The sequence below is a fragment of the Gymnodraco acuticeps genome, unplaced genomic scaffold (genome assembly GCF_902827175.1).
Source record: "Gymnodraco acuticeps unplaced genomic scaffold, fGymAcu1.1, whole genome shotgun sequence".
Classification (NCBI taxonomy): domain Eukaryota; kingdom Metazoa; phylum Chordata; class Actinopteri; order Perciformes; family Bathydraconidae; genus Gymnodraco; species Gymnodraco acuticeps.
In genome coordinates this window covers 3,458,700-3,486,579 of record NW_022990295.1, presented here as the reverse complement: position 1 = coordinate 3,486,579, position 27,880 = coordinate 3,458,700, and the positions used below count along the sequence as shown (strand labels likewise).

General features: G+C 43.3%; 3 protein-coding genes and 1 long non-coding RNA gene across 5 annotated transcripts; 1 reads left to right on the top strand and 3 right to left on the bottom strand.

The window, feature by feature from the left end:
* Positions 1 to 695: 695 nt before the first annotated feature.
* LOC117550078 (interferon alpha-inducible protein 27-like protein 2A) lies at positions 696 to 1,644 on the bottom strand. The gene is made up of 4 exons (XM_034222375.1): positions 1,522 to 1,644; positions 1,347 to 1,376; positions 1,043 to 1,204; positions 696 to 926 (listed from the first exon to the last, which is right to left on the bottom strand). The coding sequence occupies exons 1-4, from the start codon at positions 1,529 to 1,531 to the stop codon at positions 841 to 843; spliced, it is 288 nt and encodes a 95-aa protein (XP_034078266.1). The 5' UTR covers positions 1,532 to 1,644; the 3' UTR covers positions 696 to 840.
* A 1,272-nt stretch (positions 1,645 to 2,916) lies between these two features.
* On the top strand, positions 2,917 to 27,864 carry LOC117550160 (protein ANTAGONIST OF LIKE HETEROCHROMATIN PROTEIN 1-like). 2 transcript variants are annotated; one of them, XM_034222509.1, is made up of 2 exons: positions 2,917 to 3,003; positions 26,912 to 27,864. In XM_034222509.1, the coding sequence occupies exons 1-2, from the start codon at positions 2,921 to 2,923 to the stop codon at positions 27,687 to 27,689; spliced, it is 861 nt and encodes a 286-aa protein (XP_034078400.1). In that variant the 5' UTR covers positions 2,917 to 2,920; the 3' UTR covers positions 27,690 to 27,864. The 2 variants fall into 2 exon arrangements, with proteins under 2 accessions (XP_034078400.1, XP_034078399.1); XM_034222508.1 differs by lacking the exon at positions 2,917 to 3,003 and adding an exon at positions 17,088 to 17,388.
* Positions 19,507 to 21,864, bottom strand: LOC117550161. Its single transcript, XR_004569577.1, has 3 exons — positions 21,434 to 21,864; positions 20,390 to 20,529; positions 19,507 to 19,738 (listed from the first exon to the last, which is right to left on the bottom strand). It is a non-coding gene; the product is annotated as an uncharacterized LOC117550161 (long non-coding RNA).
* On the bottom strand, positions 23,185 to 25,062 carry LOC117550159. The gene is made up of 2 exons (XM_034222507.1): positions 24,961 to 25,062; positions 23,185 to 24,823 (listed from the first exon to the last, which is right to left on the bottom strand). The coding sequence occupies exon 2, from the start codon at positions 24,691 to 24,693 to the stop codon at positions 23,248 to 23,250; it is 1,446 nt and encodes a 481-aa protein (XP_034078398.1). The 5' UTR covers positions 24,694 to 24,823; positions 24,961 to 25,062; the 3' UTR covers positions 23,185 to 23,247.
* Positions 27,865 to 27,880: the final 16 nt, after the last annotated feature.

Below are 27,880 nucleotides of genomic sequence, written 5' to 3'. Positions count from 1 at the left end.
CTAAATCGGCATACTATCACCATAAGAATATATGGATTAAAAGACTAATGTCACAGCAGGATTTGTAAAACTTGTCCATGCTTTTATCTTCAGTATGACTCGACTACTGTAACGATGTCTTTACAGGTCTCACTAAAAAATCTATTAAAAAGCTGCAGCTAATTCAGAACGCTGCTGCTCGAGTCCTCACTAACACTAAGAAAGTGGATCACATCACTCCAATTTGGAGGTCTTTACACTATAAAGACCCCTGTCTGTCAAAGAATCAATTAAAAGATATGCTGCTGGTTTATAAAGCATTGAATGGTTTAGGGCCAAAATACATTTCTGATCTGCTGCTAAATTATGAACCATCCAGAACTCTCAGGTCTTCTGGGACTGGTCAACTTTCTGTCCCCAGAGTCAGAACATGGAGAAGCAGCATTCAGTTATTATGCCATTTTAAAATGTGTTTCTATTTTAATGTCTTTAATTCTTTGTAAAGCACTTTGACTTGCCTTGTGTTGAAAGGTGCAATATAAATAAACTTGCATTGCCTCATCATCTAAGTAACATCTTACAGCCCGACTTAACTGTGGCAAGAAAAAATAATGCTAATTAATTAAAAAAAGGTTAATAAACCAGTGAACTATTTTAGTCCTTTCTCCTGGACATGACAAAGAATGGAAAGATGCACAGGCGACACACTGAACAAGTATGTTTATAGAAGACCGATTTATTAAACAAAACATTTTGTATGAGATGACAAAAGTGCTGTTTAGCCAGTGAAAGTGCTGTCAATTGTACTTTCCTCATTCATTTGGCAAAGTACACATATTCATCCTGTTCCTTCATGATTTCTCAGATGAGGATTGCAGTTATCCATCCAATGGTTGCTCCGACGCCAGCCACACCTGCAGAGGCAGCTGCTGGCAGACCGGCTGCACCTACAGCAAGGATCAAAGGTTTAATATCAACTATGCAGAAACTGAGAACCATTACCATATTATCATTAGTTTAACCAAAAGATTAAAATGCAAAACATTAAAGTGATGATCTTTACCTGCTGCTTGCAAAACAGCCACTGTAGTTCCGGCTGCCACTGCTCCCCCGTTAGCCACTGCAGCAGTTGACATCATGCCGGCAGCAATGGAGCCTGCGGCGATCCCGGCGGAGGTGAACCCTACAGCGGCCAGAACAAGAGGAGCAGCGGCGATAGCTCCAGCTGCAGAGGAAACGTTGTTAATGCCAATTTGTTTGGCCACTCCAAAATGAATAGTGAGTCAGAAATAGTAATCATTCCCAAATTGGGCTCAATAAAGAGTATCTAATCTAAAGTGTGTTTACAATCGATGAAAAAGTCTTACCTGCTCCAGCACCAGCTAAAGTGAAAGTTACTGAAACACAAGATGAATATCGAAATCAACATTAACATCGGGCTTAATCAATACCTTTGCTAAAGTAACTATCATTATTATCTTTTGTAGTTAAAAATAGAATGTACGAAGTAAAAACTAAAATGAAATGTAAAGTGATACTCACACAGCCCCATGACTTGATATGTGTGGTGTATAAGAGTTGATGACCGGGTTTATATAGCCTGCCTAGCTTTCATTTCCTGAAAAATAAAACTCTGCTGTATCTAGGCTTAGGTTTCTCTTCTTGAAACCTAAGCCTTGTACAGCAGAGGGCGTCACACATTCCTTGTCGTTAATGAATCAAATAAAATGTATTCTGACAGTAGAGCACCAGGAGGAAAACAAAAGAAAGGCACTGTTGAGGAATTCTAACCCAGTTTAGGTCTGCCTGCTTTTGGGAAACACATTCACTGTTTATTTACATACCAAGAGTTTAATGCAATCAAAAAGGGAATCTAATTACATTTTATATTTAAGTCGAGGCACACCAAATACACCATTCTTTATGTGACCATCGCCTGATTTTTATTATGAACGACAATAAGCAATAACGACAATAATTCACTTTGATGTGATACTGTCCTCTCACCAGTGGAGGGCGCTGTACCAGCAGCAGCAAAGCTTCCTCAGTTGAAAATCCCGTTATGTTGTGTTTTTTGTGGAAAATACGTTGTTTATTATTACCAGAGGTGGGAAGTAACTAAGTAGGCTACATGTAATCAAGTACTGTACTGAAGTACAACTTTGAGATACTTGTACTTTATTTGAATATTTCCATTTTATGCTACTTTGTACTATACTCAACAACGATTCAGAGGTCAATTGTGTACTTTTACTCCAATACATTACATTGTAGTGCCGAGAGATAGGGAGTCGGAGGCGGTGCAATGGAGGTACAAAGCTTGCTTTAATGAGCAGCAGAAATGTAGATGTTGTTGGGTCGCAGCCCGGGACGACAAGAGAGTGAAGTCAGGAGGGCACACAACATATATAGTAAATACATAACATGTCCGTGTGGGAACAATAGCCCCAACTGTAGTTCCATGTATGAATTATGTCCCAGTGTATTAAAGGGATAGTGGAAATGGAACCTCAAATAGTTTCGTTTTAACTTATATACAAGCATAATTACGTACCAAAACAATCATACCTGATTAAAAAATATATAATAATTGCCTTACGCATGTTAGAAGCACTTTATTGCAGCTTCCCCGAAGTTTTTTAGAAACGAAATGTTCGACTCAGCCAAACCGGAAGTGACAAAAACTTAGGAAGACGATACGATAACAAACCAGGCGTCTATGCAGAATGAACGTGGAAGGGCAAATATACCAGACAAAGAAGAAGGATTGTACGAGGTATCCAGTGATGATAGCGAGTCAGAAACATCCTCTCGGCTTTCCTACGAAAATGTCGTTTTAGGAACTGAATCTGAATCCGGTTCAGTAAGCGACGATGGTGACAATATTGAGCCAGACGATGGACCATTACGTCCTTATTTGTTCGAGCCCGAGCCCGAGGTGATGGTTCACGGCATGGGCAATGGCGAGGATGACCAGGACCAGGCGCCAGATGATGCACCCCTACGCACAAATAATCTTGACTGGTAGGTCCCTAAGCATAGCTCACGCATCTTAAGATCACCTGTAGCCTTTACAAATATTAATCATTGTTAACCAGTTAAGCCCGAAGGTCCCCCCAGTGGACCCCTCCCACAGTTTTTTTTCTCTCACATGTCTCAGGGCTTCTTAACATTTATGAAACTATTAATGTTTCATACCCTTTTAAAGGTAAGAAACTCCGCTAACTGACAATAAGAACAATTGTTAGCTAGAAAAAACACAAGAGTAATACCAAGCCTTTGAATTAGCATTGAGCGAAACAATGCTAACTAATGCTAACACTTTTTTTACACACAACACACGGTAGAAATGCCCTTATTACTATCTTAACTGCACAAACAAGATATACGATTTAAAGCTGACACTCCACAGATTCCACACATGTAATGTCATCACTGTAAGACCTCGAATTCCTGGAGCTATCAGCCAGAAAAGAGAAAGTAAACAACATCCGGTTCCAAAAATATTACAATAATTACGTCTTACCTTTTTTGATTTGTGATCAAAAGTTGTGTTCAACGGAATAAAAACGCATCTCAAGGTTAATCCAATGTCGTTGTGTCACGTAGAATTATTACGATACGCCATTCTCTGCATTTGCTGTCGCACTACAGCCATACAAAACACATCTATTCACCATAATAAAGGTCGGCTATTCACATGCAAATGCTATTGAATGTCCGCCATTGTTTGTGCCCGTCTTCCTATGCTCTCGTCATCACCCGAAGATTCCCAACGATTCCCGAAGTATTTCGTTTCATTGAGAGGGCGCAGTAAAATTGAAAATAAAATGAAACTAGGCGCATGAAATAAAAAAAATAGTTTATTATGCTTATTTTTAATAAAAATACATAAGTTAAACCCCAAATTCGCGGATTTCCACTATCCCTTTAATAGGTGGTCACCACACAAGCCCCCCCAGAATTCAAACATGGCAAAAAAAAAATCCTCGCGTCCGTGGAGGAAGCACCACAGGGGCCGAGGAGGGTGGGGCCGCAGGTGAGGACCGGGCCATGGAACGGGCCACGAAAGGGGGCCGCAGGAGAGGGCAGGGGGCCTAACGAGGGCGAGGGCACCCACACCGGGGGCCGCAGTAGGTGTCGCGGAGAACCCGGCAGGAAAGAGCGCAACCCGGCCGCAGGCAGACGCACAACGGCGGTGGGCACGAAGCCCTCGGCAGGCGTCGAGGTATCCCCGGAAGAGAGGAGCAGTCCCCCCGGGAGGAAGGAGCGCAACCCGGCCGCAGGCAGACGTGCAACGGCGGCGGGCACGAGGTCCTCGGCAGGCGTCGAGGCATCCCCGGGAAGCAGGAGAGCAACCCGGCCGCAAGCAGACGTGCCGCGGCGGCGGGCATGAAGTCCTCAGCAGATGTCGAGGCATCCCCGGGAAGCAGGAGAGGCCAGACAGGGTCCCGGAGCGCGCCACCCATGGGCCGATGGAGCATGGGCGACGTCCGGAACTGTCGAGGCGAGAGGGGGTCCAGGAGTGCGCCACCCAGGCGCCGATGAACGTGAGTGGCGTCTGGATATCCCCGGAAGGCAGGAGAGGCCAGACAGGCTCCGGAGCGCGCCACCCACGGGCCGATGGCAGCATGGGCGACGTCCAAAACCGTCGAGGCGAGTCGGGGTCCAGGAGTGCACCACCCAGGCGTCGATGAAAACGTGAGTGGCGTCTGGAACCGCCGTGGAGGTGGTGAAAAATGTGAGAGTGTCCACATGAGGTCAACCGGCTGGTCGAACCTCCTCTCCGGCACCAGAAAAAAAACTCAAAAAGGATCGATAGCCGTTAGCAGCTAGCTAGCAGCCAACGGTAGCTGCTAGCCGTAGCCGTTAGCTAACGTGGTTAGCTGCTAGTCGTGGATAGCTAGCGCAGCCTGGACTTGCAGCCGCACGCCCCGGAGAAACAACCCCACGTGGAAGGAGTCTGGTTCTCTCCCCTACCCAGCAGGTCGTGCATCGTCTCCGTGTAGATGGAAGGCCCGCTGTCCTCCAGTGTCGAGACGATGCGGGAATGGCGAGTGACGTCCTCAGCCATTCCGCGGGGGGCGCACCGAGCCTCAGTCCGTGTGCCCATGGCAGGCACGGACGTCTCCAACAATCTCTGGCATAACGAGAAAAACAGCGCTTTTCGCCATGTTCGGGTCCGTCCCGGAAACTTCACGAGACGTTGTCAGGGTCACCAATGTAGTGCCGAGAGATAGGGAGTCGGAGGCGGTGCAATGGAGGTACAAAGCTTGCTTTAATGAGCAGCAGAAATGTAGATGTTGTTGGGTCGCAGCCCGGGACGACAAGAGAGTGAAGTCAGGAGGGCACACAACATATATAGTAAACACATAACATGTCCGTGTGGGAACAATAGCCCCAACTGTAGTTCCATGTATGAATTATGTCCCAGTGTATTAATAGGTGGTCACCACAACATGTCACTTGTTAGACGCTTTTATCCAAAGCGACTTACATACTCAATACTGTGGACAATTCCCACAGGAGCAGTATGGGGTGAAGTGTCTTGCCCAGGGACTAGTGTTGCACGGTGTACCGATACTTGAAAGGTACCGCGATACCCTGCCGTTAAAAACGGTACGATTCCTCCGTTTCATTAGTATCGGTACTTTAAGAATGACGGGGAAAAGTACTCCGGTGAGAAAGCGCCGTTTTAATAAGAGCCGTGTGTGTTCAGCGCTCTGCTTCCACTCTCCCTGCACTGTAGCCGTGCCTGCTCTGCAGTCCCGCCCCTCTCAAGCACGCTCTAAGTCCCTCCCCTCTCTCGTGCACGTGGCCACGCGCTAGCTGCCAGTAGGGGTGGGCGATACCACAAAATCTGGATTCGATCCGATACCAAGTATTTCAGGGCCAGTATCGCCGATACCGATATCGATACCTTTTTTAATGAAAAGCGTCTTATGTACTTTCATATAGGGGAGAGCTGCATGACATGATTTTTGAGCTGAAATCATCATAAATAGACTAAATCTGAATTCATTTTCATGAATAAAGACAGGACAGTTTTTATAGACAAATACACGTTTTACTTTTGCAAATTTAAAGTGCAAACATGAAAAATAACAATACAAAGTGGCCAAAGTAGCGAACTGTCTTCTTGCACACATCACAGTTCGCTAAGTTTTAATTGCCAGTTGTGAAATTGCTCCACACAACGCTGCTCTTTCTCTCAGCCATCATGCGCGTGTGTGTGTTGCACTCGCGAGTCGCTGGCTGCTGCTGTCCTGCCCTGCTGGCTGCTGTCAGTCAGCTTGATAATCGGCGTTCAGGCAGGGAGCCTCGAGGAGAAGAGGACAGCAGTGGAGAGAGAAGAAAAGAGCATATACTTGTGTTCGTCTGCACATAGTTTTTTGAATAAATTGACGAGTAGAGGAGACGAGAAAAAAAGTATAACAGTATCGATCCTATTGGCTCTAGTATCGATATTTTGAAACGTAACGTAATATCGGAAGTATCGATATTTTGGGATCGATCCGCCCACCCCTAGCTGCCAGAGCATGTGAGAAAACGAGAAGCATGGCTGCAAGTGGGAGTGCAACTGCCGCTGCGCCTCGGCTTGTTGACAAAAAAGACGGCAGAAGCGAAATTTGGAGGTATTTGAGCTATATCTCTGACAGTGAGGGCAAGCCTACGGACACCACGAGGCCTGTCTGTGAGACATGTTTTAGATCCCTGCAAACCAAGGGAGCCAACACATCAAACTTGGCTAAGCACCCGCCAACTGGCATCCAGAGCTGTTTAAAGAATTTAAAGACAGACAGGTTAGCGAATGTGATAGATAACATGCATGATAACATGCCCATGCCCTCAAATCTAAGTCAAACCAGTGTAATTTATTTTGTGACAAACGAGGCAATTAATGGCAATGATACATTTTTAGCTAACTTACCAATGTGGCTAACATCTGCAATATACATTTTGTCAATAATTATTTATATTACTGTACTATTAAATGTTAATAAAATATAAAAAAAATTATATTTTATAAAACAAAAAAGTTGTTTGAGATGATGCTTAATTTCATTTAATAAGAATTATTGTCATTTATTTTGTTTATTGTTCTCATTGTTTAAAAGTTTGTGTTATGGTTATGGTTCTGGTGTGAAATAAAGCACAATAATTACATTTAAGACTGTTTCCCTTTTTTTAAGAAAAGTATCGAAAAAGAATCGGAATCGCAATTCTTGACTTGGTATCGGTATCGAAACCAACATGTTGGTATCGTGACAACACTACCAGGGACACACTAGAGGCTTCTCAATACTCAAATTTCCCCTCCTCGACTCCCCTCCTTGGTTCCCCTTCTCGAGACTTAGACCCACCCACAGGAGATGCGAGCGGAGGACCGAGGAGGGGAACCGAGGAGAGAGGAGGGGAAGCAGCAGACGTTTAAAGAAATGAGAACTCCTCTCCTCTGAGCGGTCATATTAAAGCGACGTCCGTTCATTATTACGTGGCAACAGCTGCATCAGCTGTCGAGTGTTTTGTCATAGCGCTGTATCTCTGTTAGATCAGCTGAACATTGTTCCCCCACATATTTACTTTGAATTCATTGAGAGTGCGGTATAATGAGACAATAACAGGCTACAGATGCGGACACACACACACAAATATATTTATATAAATATATACAATTTAAAGTATGAGAGCACTCTCATAATAACGTAACACAATCAGAGACTGGATATATCCCCCCCCTCTCTCTGGTCGCTGAAATGGGGAATTGAAATTACGGGCCAAAAGTTGTATTTACAAGTAGGCCTATTAAAAGTAAGCAGAGGACACCAAACCAACTGAGACCCGTCTGTCCGCCGCATTTACGCACACACCTACACACTGTACCACACACACCTACACACTGTACCACACACACCTACAGCTCCTAAAGCATAAGCCGTTGTGTATTTTATTATGTGAAGCAATGGTCTTAGAAAAATATCGACTCTTTGTTTGTAGATATCTACTAAACTAAAGCAAATAAAGAGAGTAGGCCTGTTATACTGAGTGATATATATTATACACACTGCTCTGCTTTCTGCATGGACCTTACAGCTGTTCTCTCTGGAAACATCGCGACGCGATGAAAGCAGTTTCTAAAATAATATCCAGAGGATGCATGCAGAGCTGTCATTGGCTGAGATAAGTCCGGCCGTGCGTCACGCCTCCACCGTTCCCGGAAATGCATCCGTGGAGGAGCCGTGGAGGAACCATCAGTGTATCCTCGGTTATAGCTCCTCCAGAGAGCCTCCTCGACGCTCGATGCTCTGTCCTCGGTGTGCATTTAGAGAAATGAGACGTCCTTCAAAATGGCGCGCTGAAATTCATTTCCGGGTCACTACCGGAGGACCAAGGAGTCGAGCAGTCGAGGAGGGGAAATTTGAGTATTGAGAAGCCTCTAATGACATGCTGACTGCAGTAGGGTTTGAACATGTGACCCCCCCTGTTGCGAACACCAACGCTGCGCAAGTAAATTCACAAGCTACCCTGCAGTATACAAAGTGACTAGGTGCACACTTTAATGCAACAATAATTATAATCAAAAGATATAATATAAATTATTCTGAAATGGCCAATTTGCATACTGTGGTGACACGTTATTGGACATAATTTACCTTGCTTATTGTGTTGCCACACGGACCCTTTAGTGGGGAACACCTGTAGCTTTAGCTGCCATTCCTGCTAGCTCATCAGGCAGAGCAGTGCATGTGTTAACCTCTCTGAAAGTAATGGATAATAAAGATTGGAACTCCATTCTTAATACACCGCCTCCGACTCTCTTTTCACGGCACTACACTGGTGACCCTGACTTTTCCGAGAAAGTTTCCGGAAAATTAACGAACATGGCTGAGCGCGATGTTTTCATAAAGCTGCCGGAATTCTGGAAGCACGCCGCGGAGGCATGGTTCGCACACGTGGAGGCACATTTCGCCTGCCGACAGGTCCGTGACGGGGACCTAAAATACTACCATGTGGTAGCAGCGCTGGGGAGCTCCACGTCGTCCAGGTTGGTGGGATTCATCGCAGTCCCCCCACATCATGGCAAATATGAGGCAATTAAGGCCCTTCTCCTTAAGACATTTAGCTTATCTGCTAAGGAGAGGGCCCGCCAGATACTTGACATTCAAGGCCTAGGAGACAGCAAGCCATCCCAGCTAATGGAGAAAATGCTAAATCTGCTAGAGGGGGAAGATCCCCGGATTTTATTCACGGAGATTTTCCTGCGTCACTTGCCTCCCCGGGTACAGACGGCACTGGCCAACACGCCTGTCACGGAGCCCCATGCTTTGGCTGAGGAAGCGGATCGTTTTTTCCTGGCTACGCAACAGCCCGGGTCAGCGGCCCACCGGCAGTCAAGAAAGCGTGGCGGAGGCCGGACACGGCTGTGGCTATCCGGCGTGGAGACGCCGGAGAGTGCGTTTACCACGCACGTTTCGGGACAAGGGCGAAGAGATGCATCGCTCCGTGCAGCTACAAACCCCCGGGAAACGGAGGGGCCGGCGCTCAGTAGTGGCTCTGAGCGTCGGCGGCACGTGCAGGCTCCTCTTCGTCAGCGACAGCGTTTCGGGGAGCTTGTTTCTGTGTGACACGGGCGCTCAACGGAGCGTAGTTCCAGCGTCGAGTGAAGACGTCGCCCGTGGGGGGCACGGACCGCGATTGACGACGGCTAACGGCAGTCCCATTCGCACGTACGGCGTGAGGCCTATGTGTTTGTGCATCGGAGGACAGCGTTTCAGCTGGGATTTTGTGACAGCGGACATTTCTTTTCCCCTCCTCGGAGCGGATTTTTTGTGTGCTCATGGACTCTTAGTGGACGTTAAGAATAGGCGTTTGGTTGATGCCTTAACGTTTTCTTCCCTCGTGTGCACACTTGGCAGCGCAGCGTACGACGGGCTGTCAGGCTCGCTGTCAGGTGCAGACACGTTTCTCAGACTGTTGGCCGAGTTTCCAGACCTGTCGCTACCCACCTTCTCTGCGCTTACCACTAAGCATGGCGTGGAACACCACGTCACTACCGGGGGGCCTCCTGTCTACGCCAGGGCCCGGCGGTTGAACCCTTCTAAGCTGGCTGTAGCGAGGGCGGAGTTCGCAACCATGGAGCGCCTGGGCATTGTCCGCCGCTCCGACAGTCCTTGGGCTTCCCCCCTGCACGTCGTTCCCAAATCGAACGGCGGGTTCCGCCCGTGCGGGGATTACCGCCGACTCAACGACGCCACTACGCCTGACCGCTATCCGGTGCCGCACATTCAGGACTTTTCGGCGCATCTGGCCGCTACGGGGGTGTTTTCCAAGGTGGACCTGGTGCGTGGATACCACCCATCAAATGTTTAAAAAAAAATTATTCATACACATTTAGAAAAATACAATGTACAATCACAACCAATACAACACAAATTACAAAAAATACAGAAAAAACAAACGATAACAACAATCAGACAAGAGGACAAAACTATGGAAAAATAAACCCTCCCACCCCCAGATCCGGACCATCCTTGTATTATTGCTCATTCAATGCTAACAAATGGTACTTACTTTATTTTTACAGATCTGCATGGAGACGATGGCGCGATGCAGAGCGCTGTCTGTGATTGTGCACGGGAGATGTACAAATGCAGCCACGCTGCAGCATTGGCAATATTTGCCATGTGGCAGATCAGCTCCACAGATGTTGAGTGCCAGTGGAGGAAGCCTGGCACTTAAAAAGTAGTCCAGCCGGTGTCTCAACTTTACCAACAGCGAGAGCAGACATACAACCCACTGGCCAGAGACATCGCCAACTGTCAACTGGGGGGTTGTAAACGAGGCCGAAGGGGTGAAGGCTTTTGTGCAGGTGGACTGTGCAGCCATCTGCCCTGCTGGAGGTGAAGTGTCCACACAGCCAGAAGAACATGACCATCGCGGAGGCAGTCTAGTTACCATCCTTCTGTCTCCGTGAGGAGGGTGGGTCATATATTCTCAAGGAGAATCACCCATACTGGCACCAGGTCCAAGGGCAGCTGCATATCACAGACCGGAGTCTCTGCTACTTTGTTGTGTGGACCACGAAGGAGGCGATCATTATCCCCATCCCCAAAGACCCTGCATGGCATGGAAATCTCCTCCTCCTGGAAAAATTCTACACCCAGCATATGCTCCCTGTGTTGGCCAGTAGAGAGGAGGACATTTAAATAAACATACTCTTAACACCCTCGGACTCTGCGTTGTGTTTCGTATGTGTGATGGGGTGTTATGCAGGGGGGAGGAAAACAGGACACAGCAGATTGGGATTGTGGTGGAGATGCTGAGCAGTTATTTAATTGTTGCATGTAATTATTATTATACTGCGTGCTTCTTAGTTATTCCATCTTTTGCTGTAACATGGATCTGTATGTAACTCTATATTTACTTGTTATCTACCACACTTCCTTCTACATCATACACCATCATTATACATGATGGTGTATATAGGATATATATATTTGTATACATATCTGTAAATTGTATAATTTTATTTAAACGTCTTTTTGATCTCTCTGTCTATAAACACAAACTGAGTAAGATTGACAATAAAGTTGACTTTGAAAAATATATATATTCTTTATGAAAATAGTTGACTGTTGTCAAATGAATCCAAATGAAATGTTGGACTGAACTACAACTACGCCTTAAAATCTCTACGGACTGTTTTTCAGTGGGATGGCAAGTTCCTATCTTTAAACATTTATTAGTTTTTTCTCAGAACAGATTTGATTTTCTGAAGTTAATTTAACTTTGCCGACCATGTAAGGTCATTATTAAAAGGTACAATCAATTTGTTTAGGGTTGACTAAAATAATGAAAAACATTCATTTGGATAATTTACTGACAGAATAAGAAACTCAATGATGCTCTACTCACCTGTTCCCTTTTTATAAAGTGAAACAGTTGAAACGATAGATTTTAGTAAACTTAAAAACAACCTTCTCCAAAAGCTATCAAGGAATATACCGAATACTTGTTTTAGAACTTTATTACATATTTGTATATAAATAGTTTGAATGATCCATAATTGACAGAAGCTTGTGTTTACACTGACCTTACTCATATATTAATGTCTTTGTAACTTCAGTAAACCACTACCTCACTAATTTATTTCATTCATCACGGTTCAGTAAACTAAGTGATACATGAACCAGTTTAATCATTATAATAACGTAGGATTGCAACTCTTTGAAACTGTAGGTGGCTCTTAAAAGAGCCGTTGTGTTTGGGTGTGCTGGTCTCAGGTCAGTCTAAGTCCTCTCTCCACGGATGCGGCGGGCCAGCTGGATGTCCTTGGGCATGATGGTGACCCTCTTTGCTTGGTTCATCTTACTGGGGGGCAGCTACATGGATATCGGTGCAGTCCACAATCATTGTGCAGTTGAAGGCAGAATTAATTTATTATTGACTCCGAATGAAGCACAACTTCATGTCATACAATACATTTTTATTTGTAATTGTGTAAAAACATATGAGCATTGATTAGCAAGCAGGACCTGCAGGAACAGAGAATGGTGATGTATGGAGCTGGGAAGAGAGAAGAATAAAGAAAACAGATCAACTTTATTATCGGATATTAAAAATTCAATTTCAAAACAAGTTGCCGCTCCTACAGTTTTCTAGTATGTAAAGATGATTTGACATGATCTATGCAAAATATCACACTCAATACATGTGTGTCTCTGGGGGGTGCATTGTGCCTTTGATGTATATAAATAATATACCATAACCAAATACTATTACGTACAGTGGAAATCAGGTTGCCAGAGCAGGTCAGTGTGCATGTTCCTCAACGTCTCAGCAGTTACAGGTGAGGTAAAGAAAATAAAAGAGAAAAAGGTCAGTAACAACACTTAGTTTAAAGTAACAACACTTAGTTTAAAGTAACAACACTTTGAATAATTATCTCTTTTAACAATTTTCTCTCAGTAAGCACACAACGACTGTCTTTCCAACAAACAGATTGACTCACCCTCACTGTCATCACAATGAAACACGTCCAGAAGAATGTCATGCAAAGCTCCCTGCCTGCCTTCGACTCTCCCTGAACTGCTTCCTTAGCACCCGGTGGAGGGCGCAGTAGGCTACTCTTCAAATGTTTCATGAAATACTTACCATCATGACTACTCTTACTGTTTAACATTTTGGTTTACTTCATGTAATCAAATAATAACTTCATGGTAAGGCTACTAAAAATGACAAGGCTAAGTAATGTAATGCTAACTAACGTGCTCGCTACTCGTCGCTACTAGCTAGGTAGCTAACTTGACTATGTTCCATGCACAACATGTATATTACCTATGATATTACCTGATATGTCTGATCCAGCGACTCCTGGTCCTTTCATCAGACGGGAAGCGATAGAACAAGCAAGTGGTATGATCACTTTTGTGATTACAACCTGGTACAAAGCACACAGGCATCTTGTAAAAGTGAACCAACCACTTGGAGCATTATCGCCGGTGACATCACTTACGCGACCCAGAATGGGATTTGGGATTTGTAGTCTTTGTAGTCGCGTATTTTTCATAGTCTTATATATTTCAACAGTTTTACGACAAAATGTGACTTTTTTGACATGGAAATGATTGTTTAAGATTGACAAACATCATATGTGTAGTTCGTGGCACAATTCAAACGGGATCAAGATACGTTTTCTCTCTCCATTGAATTCAATGTATAATTTTTCGCTTCCGGGGTCCCATGGACCGGAAGTAGATGGGCGTGACTTCGCCTCTCTATAGAAAACTAACGGAGCTGTAAGTATCCGTGCATCTTACTCTGAGGGTGCTTCTCATGTTCTCGATCTCTAACTCACGCGAGAACAGCATAACGAGACGTGAGCTTGGACTTCAAAATAAAAGACGAAATATTGCACGCATGAAACATTACAACAATAATAATTAGTACACTTAGAAAATACACATTACAGTTAAATTATGAACATGTAAAGGCTGCACTTACACTCCCACCAAATCACACATTACTCGTGAGATTTCACACAAAAGATTGTTTGTACAAAGTAAACGCTTTACCCTTTGAAATAGACATTACCTGTAGATAACAACTTAACATGGAATCTCAGGCAACACATTAAACACCTTATTCTGGCTGGAATGAAGTCACATGTATAGACTGGTGGTAAGAGAATCTTTTTACCGGAGTAAAAGCCTCTGATTTGTAGGTTGTTCACTCTTTGAGCGCTTATAACTGTGGTTCTTGAGGTCATAGTAGATAGCTTGAGCTTGACTTGTTGTTGTTTACTTGCTTCCAAAGCCTCAGCTACTTCACTTAGCACAAATGTTGTGTCACTTTGAGAATCCAACAGAGCGTATACAAGGATTTCTTCTGCTGGTTGACATGTGGATGAAAGCCAGACTGGAATTATAGCAGCTGTTTGCGTGTTACCTTCACCAAGTATTACTCTGTTGGAAGTAGCCGCTGTGGTTCTTTCTTCTTGTTGTGTTGGTTGAGGTCTTTCTTTGTATCTTTCTTGATGTGTACGCTCTTCATGCAGACAGGTAGGATGTTGCTTCTTGCATACTTCACAGACACTCCTACTGTGGCAGCTCCTTGACTGATGGCCAGTCTCGAGACATCCAAAGCATAGCTTCTGAGCTTGAATGTACTTGATTCTGTCTGGAACAGCTTGCTCCATGAACTTCCTGCAATTATGTAAGGAATGCCATTTCTTCTTACAGAGAATACATGTTAAGACGGTGTTTTCGTCTGAACTTGTGGTCAGTGTCTTTGCTGCAAAGCTTTGTTGTCTTTGAGATTTGGTGTTTTCAGATTCACCTTGCTTCAGTGATTGCAATGATGTGACAGGGTTACAGGCAATCTTTGCTTCTCTTGTCAAAAACTTTACAAATTGTCTGAAGGAGGGAAATTGTTTACTGTCTTCTTGGACTTCAGTAACCTTCCGATTCCAGCTTGTAGTTAGCCAATCTGGTAATTTTGAAAGTATTTGCCTGTTTTCATTACAGTCATTCAAGATTTCTAATGCCTTGATATGGACCATGGCAGCCTCGCAACTACGGAGAAAGTCTGCAAAGTCTGCAAAATCTCTGAGCTCAAAGCTGTCCTTAGATCCTATCTTGGGCCACGATTGAAGCTTGTCTCTATAGGCTTTTGCTATTGTAAATGGATTCCCATATCTCTCCTCCAAAATCTCCCATGCTGCAACATAGGCAGATTTGGTTCCGAGCAGGAAATAACCATCAAGTGCTTTCTTAGCTTGTCCACTAACATATCTCCTTAAGTAGTATATATTTTCTTTGTCTTGGATGTTCTTCTGGTCAATCAGTATTTCAAATGAAAGTTTCCAGTCATTGTATTTCAATGCATCCCCACTGAATACTGAAGGTTCAGGAACTGGAATTATGTTGGCAGTTAAGGCACCAACTAGCACCTTAACAAGCTCTGCTGTACTTTCACTTGAGGAAGTAGTGACAACCTGTCGTTGAGGACTTGTGGGAGCAGGCACTGGGTTACTTACCAGATCCCTCTCTAGCACGTCTTTCCATTCTTCTTTAATGGACTCTTCTTGGTCATACACTTGCATTCTTGCTCGTGCTGCATTGAAATATTTTACTGCTTCCAAATGCTGTATTTTTCTCCGTTTGTCATCCAGAGTCTGTTGTAGAGCTACATGCTCTTCTTCTAGACGAGCTTTAATTTTAGCTTCCTCTTCCTCTCTTTCTGAACGACGTCTTAACTCTTCTGATTCTCTTTCTAAATGACGTCTTAACTCTTCTGCTTCTCTTTCTAAACAACGCCTCATGGCTGCAGTCTCTTGATCAGCTATCTTTCTTTTAGCTTCTGCTTCCAGGCGCTGAATCTCCAAATGTTCTCTTTCTTGTTCTTGTAACACTTTCAGAACAGCTTGGCTGGCAGCAGCCTCAGCAGCAGCTTCTTGTCGTTTCACAGAAGACTGGTTCGATTGCTTGGAGTTGCTTTTCGAAGAAGAAGTGTGCTTGAGTTAAAGAGATAACCTGCTTCAGGCCAATCTTTCTTTTCTCCTTCTGGAACCTTTCCATCCAGGAGACTTGAGGCTCTGATGATGACAAACTTAGAAATCTCTGCACACAGATCCATTCTTCGACGCGTGTCCTGGTCTGGAGTTGAGATTGTACGCAGATCCTCATAAACATGTCGGACATCTTCTGACAAACTTGTGACATCATGAATTATGTAATTAAGCAAATCTTCAGATAAAGACTCTTGTTTGAGATAATGGCCGCTTAGCTGTTTTCACTTGTGTTCTCCATTTCTCATAATTGTAGTTGAACTTTTGTAGGAGCGTTTTCATTTGTTCTTCTTGCATTTCTCTACCCTTTTCTGTAGGAGTTTTAGTTCTTTGACCTCTTCTTAGCTGCTGTGCTTCAGTGTTATCCACAGCTTCGTCTTGGGACTCTGCACTTTCCCTAACCTGAATTGTAGGCTCACTAGACTTAGACATTAGTAATCACTACTTTAAAGTGACTCACTTTTATAAAACAGCAAAATGCAGTTAAACTTTTTAATGAACTTTCAACACTTACTCAAATGTAAGTGTGACTTAAATGTACCCTATAAGACTTCAATAGAGGTAGAAATGCACTTAAAATAGAAACTGTGCAAAAAACAGCTTAATTGAACTTACACCTTTCAAAAATATACTCAAAAATAAGACTTCAGAATTTCAAGGAAATAACTTTCACTTATTATTCCCAAAAACACACTTTGAATTAGAAATTGGAAATAAAAACACTTATGTTCCCTTTAACTTGATGCGTTAATTAACAAGCCTTAATAAAATGACATGAGCAAATAAGTCAAAACGCTAACCACACACACTACTATAGTTGGCACTCACAGTAATAACGGTTTAGCAAACCTTTACAGAAGCCCTTTACTCAGATCACTCTTGATTTCTTACGGCCCGTCTACACTACAGGCATCGAAAAAGCTTGAAGCTGGGAGGCTTGGCGATTTCTCGCGCCCAAGGCGACCAACATCCAATCAGGAATCTCCCGCCCGCCCCCAGCATACAAAGCAAAAAAAAGCCCGGTTCTTCTAGACTATTGCCAAAATGGATGCCGGTTTTGTAGCAACGGTAGCGTTGGTTTATGCAATGTCTCGCAGGAGGCCACGTATAGTGCGTCGCTGTTGGGTACATACAATACTCAGAAAACGTCTGCAACGGGGGGAATACCACGTTCTTGTCCAAGAGCTCCGCCTGGATGGTGTACTGTTTCAGCAGTACTTCAGGATGAGCAAAGACGCGTTCGACGAGTTGCTCGGAAAAGTCGATCCACTGATTGCAAAGGCAGACACCCGTATGCGTTTGTCAATCGGACCCGCCGAGCCACTCGCCATCTGCCTACGGTACGTTTTGTGTATTTCTACTTCTTTAATATGACTCTGTATATAAAGAGAGAGAATGGATGAATGAAGTCTGTGATTTAGTTCAGATGAATGACATTAATTAAGATAGCTACACTGTAAAAAAAAAACTCGTAAAAAAACGGTCAAAGTACTGGCAGCAGCGGCTGCCAAACAAAAACCCTTAAATTAAAGTAAAATACTTTAACTGAAATAAAGTGAATAAGCCATTAATTTACGGGAATTGTCCTTAAAGATTTTACAGGAAAACACTGTAATTTTACAGATTTATACTCTCTTTTTACAGTCAATAACCTTAAATAAAAGTACATCACTCATACTTCTACAGGCAAATACTCTAATTTTATAGATGTATCCTCTCTTTTTACAGTCAATAACATTTAATAAAAGTACAGCACTAAAACTTCTACGGGCAAAAAACCTGTAAAAAAACGGTCAAATGACTGGCAGCAGCGGCTGCCAAACAAAAAACATTAAATTAAAGTAAAAATACATTAACTGAAATAAAGTGCAAAAGCAATTAGTATACAGAAATTGTCCTTAAAGATTTTAGAGGAAACTTTCCTCTCTTTTCAAAATCCATTGTCTTAAAATGTTACATTAAAATACCTTAAATAAAGTTCTGATGAGAAAAACAGTTTACATTTTTTTTATTAGATTTGTATGATCAAACACTAAAATAAATACAGAACCTAAAGTTAGAATACTGTTATCTTACAGCTTTTTTCTAACATTTTCCAATCAAACAGGTTCAACAAAATGACATCACAAAATGTTCTGTAGGAAACAATTACTCTGAAAACTTAAAATGAGTGCTGTCAAAATTATCGCGTTAACGGCGGTAATTAATTTTTTTAATTAATTGCGTTAAAATATTTAACGCATTTAACGCATGTGCAGAATGGCCCGCCCCATACGTGCCACCAGTGGCAGCGCCAGGGTATGGCTGGGGTAGGCTACACCCATACCAAGAAATGGCTTAGCCCCACCATGAAAAATGATGTTAAAGGAAGCAAAATAAAGTCTGCCAACTCGCGGAGTAAATTGCACAGACAGCAGTTAGTAAGATTGATTTCAGTAGCCACGGTTTTGAAAACTTTTGTCACGTAGTGATCGTCTTCTCAATAGAACATCTTTGATAACGGCGTGGTGTTGTTGCAGGAAGTCCCGACGGAGAATACTTTTGCTGTAGTACAGGGGTGCACATAACTGGTACGCAGGTTATGTGCGTAATCTGAAATGCGTACCGTCACTTGTGTCACAAAGCGCATTTGCTTACCGACGTACTTGTGAAGCTTTTCCAGAAGGCGGTTAGATCACCGGACGACAGAGTCGGTCTCCGTGTGCACAGACAGGGCTGCTGTTAACGTCGGTCTGTACAACGGAATTGTGCCCAAACTACGCCAACCGGCTGCGGAGGGAGACTCCCCCCCCCCTTCACTGGAGAACTGCGCTAAAACAGCTGATCACAACGTTCACACTTTGTGGTCACGAAGTACTCCACTAGCCGCCCCTGTAGGATAATGACTATTGGCTGCAAAAAACTTGAGGCCCAATCATGTTTCCTTTGTCCATTCTGCGCTACTGTAGACGTGGCAGTGCAACCTAGAGGACAAACCGATCAGAATCAGAAACGGGTTTATTGCCAGGTAGGTTCACACGTACGAGGAATTTGACTAGGTGTCGTGCACCACGACACCTGGACACACGACATACAAATAAAAAAAATTACAAAGTACACAGATAGCGAACTATATTAAGAACACTGTAATAAAAATATAGTAAGATAGAAATAAAATAAAGCAGTAACTTACATCGAAATAGAATGCAATAAATTATAGAATATAAAATATGTGCAGTAAGCAATATTTAAACATTGCATTATTTACCATCCTGTGATCTCCATTATGTAATGCATAGAGTCTGCGTTGTGGCTGAGGTAAAGTGTCAGTGGGGGGGGGGGGGCCTTGTTGAGGTGGCGAGAGGTTCTGGTCCTGATGGAGAGAGGTTCTGGTCCTGATGGAGAGAGGTGTTGGTCCTGATGGAGAGAGGTTTTGGTCCTGATGGAGAGAGGTTTTGGTCCTGATGGAGAGAGGTTTTGGTCCTGATGGAGAGAGGTTCTGGTCCTGATGGAGAGAGGTTCTGGTCCTAATGGAGAGAGGTGTTGGTCCTGATGGAGAGAGGTGTTGGTCCTGATGGAGAGAGGTTCTGGTCCTGAGGGAGAGAGGTGTTGGTCCTGATGGAGCGCAGCCTCCAGCCAGAGTGTTGTGTTGAAGGCAGAGCTGAAGTCCACAAACAGGATCCTGGCGTAGGTTCCTGCTGTGTCCAGATGCTGGAGGAGGAAGTGAAGTGATAACTATTAGTAAACCATAATGATGGATGTTATTATCAGCAGCTGCCAATAGATCCCCTACATCTTGTATGATGGACCTTTGAAGCACAAGCACGCACTATTGTGGGAACAATCAAACGCACCCTCCCAGGCACTGCGTGTTAGCGAAGTACAACTGGGATTTCGAAGAGGAAGATATGCTTGGTTAATTCTTAATAAAAAATAAAAACCAACAAATTGAGCACTTGAGTTTTCATTAGCAGCGCCTAGCTACAGCTGCGGAGCTTTGGTAAATACCGCTAACAGTTTATTTCCTTAAAATGGTACATATCGCTGAATCTATATTTTTATCTTCAGGTGATGAAATCTGCATAATGTTCCTGTACAATAAGATTCGAGCATTTTGTAATACAGTGAGGAAATTCAAGACCAGTAAATATTGATTGATTAAACAACACTAAATAAAATGTTAGTGTTTTCTTCAAACTCAAGACTCTCTGCTGCGGCTGTACCTTAAAGACAAAACAATTGTCTGATGATCTTTGTTGAACAAGGTCTGATTGTCCTGTACATGTACAATGTGGGGTATTTTTAAATACTTTACTAAACCACATTCAATATTATGTTAGACACAAGTTAGTTATTACTCACATATCAAAGTATTTTCATCTGCAAGAATAGCTGGGTGCTGCCTGGAGAGACTGATGAGAGGGACACAGGCTGGCGTTAGCAGCTTTCCACACAAAACCATCACATCTTCTCTTCCATAGTCTTCGCTGTCCACTGGTGCTCTGTCAAAAGAGTGAACATCACAGCTGTCACGTTAACCCTTTGTTACACAACATACAACCAACATGTGTCAAAAGTGACCCGAATTAGTTTTAATTGTAAATATCTTTGCAATAAATTACTTTAACCATTCAGGATCCCAGGTATTCCTCAATTAACATGTTTTGGATCAACACCAATTCTAAATTTGTATTTGTCCCTTTCTTACTTTTTGAATAAAAATCATGTTTGTATCACTACACTTCTAAGGCACAACATGGGTCAAACATTACCCGTATTCTTTTGCTATGTTATTTCATGCATGGCTGAGTGTTTCTTTACTATACATTTTCAAAAATAATTAATTTTAGCAGTGATTTGGACCAAGCATGTATGATGTAGTAATACAAAAAGTATTTTAGTTCACAGTGTGACATTAGCTAGTCATGTTAGCGTGTAATATATAGAGCAGAGCTAACTAGCAAATTAGCCGAACGTTAGCGGTTAGCTGTTTATGCTATGCTAGCTGTTGGCTACTGAACATTAACAAACTAGATTCCGCTGTAAGAAAGCTGTGAAACTTTACATTAAACTTGGCGACAACACTGTGATACCCCACTGCATGTTTATGTGTAATTCTCCCGTGTTGGAGACGAGAGGGTGGGGGGGTGGCACTGCAATAAACTGTAAACTAACGTTAGCAGCCGCATGTTAAGCCGGGTTTCCCGGGCGCAACATCTTGCAAGAAACAGCATCTCAGGGATTCTTAACATTTAACAACCTATTAATTATGCATACCAACTTAACGGGAAGAAACTCAGCTAACTAGAAGAAGAAACGTAACCTTAAATAAAAAATAAAACATTCACAAACTAAGTAAGGATTATCTAAATACATGTTTAACTCCATTACAGTTGCAGGACTCACCAGATCTCAAGTCTTCTGTTCTTTGTTGACGTCCCGATGCTCATATTTAACGTGTAGATGTAAAACGATCCCGATATGAATCCATAAACTCCTGTAGCAGACACACAGATAGCTGTAGCTCCAGCAGGAGGAGACCCGCTCAAACTGACTTGGATGTTTCAAATGTGAACGACAGGCGCGGACAGTTCTCATTGGCAGGTTTCTTCGATGATGTTTATATTAACCAATCAGGAGTGTTGTGGACTCATTCCAAACATGCCTGACTTGTCTGCCGTGTTTTGGCTGAATTCTATTTCAAGTGCCGTAGCTCTGGCTGTCGGCCAGAATCCGAAAACCATACATTATACTGTAAAACTAAGGTTTATTACTGTAAATTGACCAATGGAAAAAAAACACAGCAACAGAACACATAAATAAAACAAGGATAACTGTGACTTATTGAGTAAATAACAGTGTGTGTTTTAAACCTTGGTCCTCCCTGCAGAGATTTCTCCACTTTAGGCCATAAGGTGAACCCTGTTATCGTTTCAACCCGCTCCACAGAAGTGAAACTACACAATCTTTAGTTCATAAAAAAGAACGAGTCATGCTTATCCACCAAAAAAAATATCGTCGCTAAAATTCCTGCCAATTCTTCTAGGCACGTAATTATTGGCTGAACTAGACCCTTCGAAGCGTAATAATATCTTGGTCCAAAGTCGTGCCACGGTTCGTCACGTGATCGTGCTACACCAATTGGGTAGCTGCATATTGTCAACAGAAGTGAAAGATGGCGGCCGCCATGGTTACGCTAAACCAGACCAAATGGATTCTAAACAGTGCTGTATGCTTGTTTTATGTCATGTTTTGTCATATGTCTTAATACATCACTAAGTCCGAGGTATTTGCGTTATATACGCGGTATTTGTGAGAGGTTTTACTATCTGGGAACAGAGTTGACCATCGAATCAACATTGACTAGCAGCGTTTATCAGCCAACTCCAGCTACAAACAATTTCCCCACGGGGATTAATAAAGTATATCAAACTCATATTTATCAAACTATCATTCCTGGACTGCCATGTTCACATCGCTAGGTTCATTGGGATTATTCCATTAGACTGAGGACTTTTTGTCCGTCTGTTGTTACCCTGTACACGTTAAATGCACTCTTAAAATAAACATGACTTGATTTCTGCGTCCAAGAAGAAGGTTAACTTGTTACGTTAAGTAATTTAGATCAATAAAATGCAGTACTTCCAGGCTGAAGACTTTTCTTTTTGTTGCTGCTTTTAATTGAACTATTCATATCTTAGACTGCACTGTAACTTTTATCCATGTATTTTTTCTTTTAATGTTTCTTTTATTAGCTTTTCTTTTGAATGACTGATTTTAAATGCCATTTTCTTAATGTCTTTAATTTTTTGTAAAGCACTTTGAATTGCCTTGTGTTGAAAAGTGCTATATAAATAAACTTGCCTTGCCTTACTTATACCAATGTCCATTGATTCATTTATTTACTCATTCATCCCTCCACAAATGAAAACAACACTGATGAACCATAAAAACGAGATTTATTACAAATATAAAAGGTATGACATAGAAAACAGTAGAAGGACATGTAATGTAGTATAATTGATTGGTGTCAGGCTGGGCGGAGCGGCTGATTGGTGCTGTGATTGCCTCAGCTGGTTAAAAGAGTCCTGCTGATTATACTCTGTTCTAGTACCAAAAACAAACGTATCTATGAGTGATGTGTGAGCGCGTCGGCCAGGCACTAAAACCAAAAGAACAGAAAAGAGCTTAAGAAAGATGGAAAGAAGGCTCTTTTATTCCTATTCCTCACTGTCAGTGTCAGGGCAGTCATCGTTCTCTTCCTCTGTTTCTTTTTTATTTGCACAATTTGAGCAACGACATAAGTCTATGCAACAGAGTCCTGCAGAGAAGCATGAACATCTGCCTTTCTCACAGGCAGACTCTTTGCAGCTGCAGTGTATCACATGCAACACACTGTCAGGGGCAGGATTTCTTGTCATCCAGGTGACGTGTAAGTTCCCATCCTCTATTTCCCAACCATATCCAGCAGGTGATGGAGCATTCATTTCTCTTTTGAGACAGGACCTCATTATTGCTGCCTGGTAATTTGCCCTTTTGCAGTGCTGATGGAGGGCATCATGAGTAGGGGGAATGCTTAATTCTGGCAAGGCCGATGATGCCATACAGAAAGCCTTGTACCTAGCATCATTTACATGTTCGGCTGCTGGCTGATCATACAGGTGACATACATACCGGCAAAGAAGTGCAAATGTTGATTGCTCCAAGTCAAAGTTAGTACCTAAACTTCTGAAAGCCTTAAGGTAGTCATCTTTCTCACATGCAACAGCAAATGACTTTCTTTTGCCTTTGCCATAGAAAGCGCTTGTGGAGTCACACCCAGAGAACGTGTGAATTCCAATCAAGGCTGAACACACACTGGTTCCGAGAGCTGATGACACCATGGCAATGTCAATGATCCGTGTCCTGTTGCCAGTCCCTGTGAACACATATAAGCTGCATGGCAAATCTGCCTGCAGACTTACAGCAATGACTGCCACATCAGTGTCCGAGCTCTTGATGATGACAGCTTTGTGCTCCTGTGCAGCATGTTGGGCATGTAAAAACACCCGTGTGTCACATTCCTCATGATCACACTGCAGGTCTTCAACAACATCAACAGACTGTACACCCTCCATGACAGTTACACAGTGGCATTGATTTTGATGGGCAATGTACAAGCTGAGGTTTTTACCCACTGTTGTGAGGTCTGCATATGTCCATGCCACATAAAGGAATTCGGCCAGTGCTTCCTTATTTTTTCCGTCAGAGAGAAACTTCTTCCACTGGGTTGGAGTTTTCTGATCTGGGCTGAAGATTGTTATTAGTTGTGACCCTGCATCAGCTCTACGGGACCGTTCTAGGCTTTTGATGCTGATGGGTGGATACCGGTCAGTGACAAAATCAATGCGTGTACACTTGTGATGCAAAGCAAGTTGGAGTATGCTCTGCAGTATGGTCTCTGCAAGCTCTCCAAATGTTGCTGGTCTGGATGGCATGGCCTGCATGACTGCCATGCCATCAAAAAGAATGGCACCACCTATTGGAACTTTGTCAACCAAGCACTCTCCACCTTTGCTCTGCAATAGATCCATGAGAGCTGATTTGTTTGTTTTGGCAAGTGAACCATCAGCACTTGCTAATGGATATGACACAGTTCCCAAGGAATATGACAGAATTTCCCTCATTTCAATTTTCCTGCTCTGGCCAAGGATGAGGAGCCTGGAAAATAACTTCTTGTCAGCACGCAAAATCACTTCCTTGCCTGCTGGTCAACACTTTGGTCATCTTTCTTCTCAGCAGCTTTCTGCAATTTGCCTAAACGGAAAAAAAGGACAACTCAATGAGTTTGTTGACGTATCTCTCACACATAATTGTACCTTTCAGTTATTCAACCACAGAGAATGTGTGTGTGTGTGTGTGTGGTGTGTGGATGGGGGAGGGGGTTTGCTTACCTGCTTTTAATGTTTCAGCCTTACACAGTTGATCCCTTTGTCGCTTGCCTGCTTTGATGATCATTTTCTCCTTCATCTTGCATATAATGCACAGGGCAGGAAGGACGGGGCCAGAGCCTGCGATTGGCAGGCCTGACCTTGATCGTAGCTTCTCTGTTTGGCTTCGGTACGTGCTGCGAGACGTCGATGGGATGGGCTCGACCTCAAGGTCCTCCCTAACGTCTTGATCTCCCTCACGTGCGAGCCGTCTTTCCACCTTCGTCATGGCCTTTGTGTCGGTAAACCTTATGTAGCATGTGTGGTGGAAGCCAGCGTCCTCAGGAATATCTTCGAACTCGAAATCAAGACAGTGCTTGTGGTTTTCAGCCACCACGTTCCGAGAGTCTCCCTTCAAGCCGAGCGACCGTTGTAAGCTTGTCTTGTACGTATTCCATCTTGTATTGGTAAAACAATCAACCTTTTCGTGCTTCACAGACGTAATATGCATGTAACAATGTTTGTGTGTTGACAATTTTGACTTTGAGACTTTCTGGTGCGTTTTCCTCGTCTCCGCTACTCGATGAAACCATGGCGGCCGCCATCTTTCACTTCTGTTGACAATATGCAGCTACCCAATTGGTGTAGCACGATCACGTGATGAACCGTGGCACGACTTTGGACCAAGATATTATTACGCTTCGAAGGGAATAGTTCAGCCAATAATTACGTGCCTAGAAGAATTGGCAGGAATTTTAGCGACGAAATTTTTTTTGGTGGATAAGCATGAATCGTTCTTTTTTATGAACTAAATATTGTGTAGTTTCACTTCTGTGGAGCGGGATTTCTTTTCTAAAGGACTTTTCGAGGTTCACCTTGCGGCCTACTTTCTATGATTTTTTTTTTTAATGATATATTGTCAACTGTAGATGTTTACAATATAGTAAGTTAGGAATTTCATGAAAACATATTTATTTACTTTTGTTTCAACATTGGATATTTTGTGTTTTTGTTGGATTCAATCGAATATTGAGAAAATGATTTATGTAAAAATGTTTTACTTACATTTTACGTTTTTTTTATTTTACGCTTTTCTTACAGTTTTATGTTTACCTTAAAATTACAAAGAACATCTTAAAGTCTTATAATAGTAATACACTTTTATATTACGAGTTACATATTTAATTACAGATAAAAACATTTTATTTTACGTACATCTGCATGTATTTTCTGAAAGTGCAAAAATACTGTAAATATTATATAGTAAATTTACAGTAAAAAAAAGACGAAATAAACGTTATTTGTTGTTATTGTCAAAATACTTCAAATAATGTTTTGGGTTGTTAATTTATAGTTAATATCTGTCATTTTACAGGATTTTGCAAGTTATTTAAAAAAACATGATAATTACTATACAAATTTACAGTTATTTCCTGTAAAATTACGATCTTTTTTTACAGTGTAGGTAAACGCAGTATTGCTCCCCTGTGTGTGTGTGTGTGTGTGTGTGTGTGTGTCTGTGTCTGTGATGTGTGTGTCTGCCTGTGGTGTGTGTGTCTGTGGTGTGTGTCTGCCTGTGGTGTGTGTGTCTGTGGTATGTTGGTGTGTCTGTGGTGTGTGTGTGTCTGTGGTATGTTGGTGTGTCTGTGGTGTGTGTGTCTGTGTGTGTCTGTGGTGTGTGTGTGTCTGTGATGTGTGTGTCTGTGGTGTGTGTCTGTGTGATGTGTGTCTGTGGTGTGTGTGTCTGTGTGTGTCTGTGATGTATGTGTCTGTGGTATGTGTGTGTGATGTGTGTGTGTGTGTGTGTGTCTGTGGTGTGTGTGTGTCTGTGATGTGTGTGCCTGTGGTGTGTGTGGTGTGTGTCTGATGTGTGTGCCTGTGGTGTGTGTGTGTGTCTGATGTGTCTGTGGTGTGTGTGTGTCTGCGTGGCGTATAACTTTTTTTTTTTAAATCTTGTATATTACTTTTTTCTCAGGTACCTGGCAACCGGTGACTCGTACAGGACCATAGCATTCAGCTATCGGGTCGGGCATGCAACAGTGGCTGTCATCGTCAAGGAGGTTGCGGGTGCCATCTGGACCGCGCTGGTCGAGGAGACCATGCCGGTACCACAGACGGAGGACTGGAGAGCCATCGCTGCTGGGTTCCAGGAGCGCTGGAACTTTCCAAATTGCGTTGGTGCCATTGATGGGAAGCACGTGGTGATCCAGGCTCCGGCAAATTCTGGGTCCCTGTACTTCAACTACAAGTCCACCCACTCCTTGGTACTACTGGCTGTAGTGGATGCCCAGTACCTCTTCAGGGTAGTGGATGTCGGAGGTTTTGGAAGGAGCAGCGACGGTGGGAGCCTGCGGAATTCCGCTTTTGGAGAGGGCCTCCGAGATGGCAGTCTGCAGCTACCACCTGATACCGTCATCCCAGGAGCAGAGCGGCTGGGCCTTCTTCCCCATGTGTTTGTTGGAGATGAGGCTTTTCCGCTGCTGGACAACCTGCTTCGTCCGTTCCCTGGACGTCAGCTCACGCGTGAAAGGAGGCTGTTCAACTACCGCCTCAGCCGGGCCAGGTTGGTGGTTGAATGTGCGTTTGGCATCCTCTCATCTCAGTGGAGAATGTTCCGGCGTGTCATCACCACCAGCCCGGAGGTAACAGAGTTGTGTGAAGGCCACCTGTGTGTTGCACAACTTCCTCCGCAGGAAGACAATAGGAAGGTCATCACGCACACCTGTCGTCCCTGTCTTCGCAGAGTCGAGTGATGAAGCTCCAACCCTGCGCGATGCACCTATGATGGGCTCAAACAACGCCACACGCCGATCCATCCAACTGCGGGAGACCTTCTGCTCCTATTTGAATGAGGAGGGTGTAGTGTCATGGCAGCATAAAGTGGTGTAGGGTCACCATGGCTCCTCCAAACCAAAAGCTCTTTTAAGAGCTACCCATTTTCTTT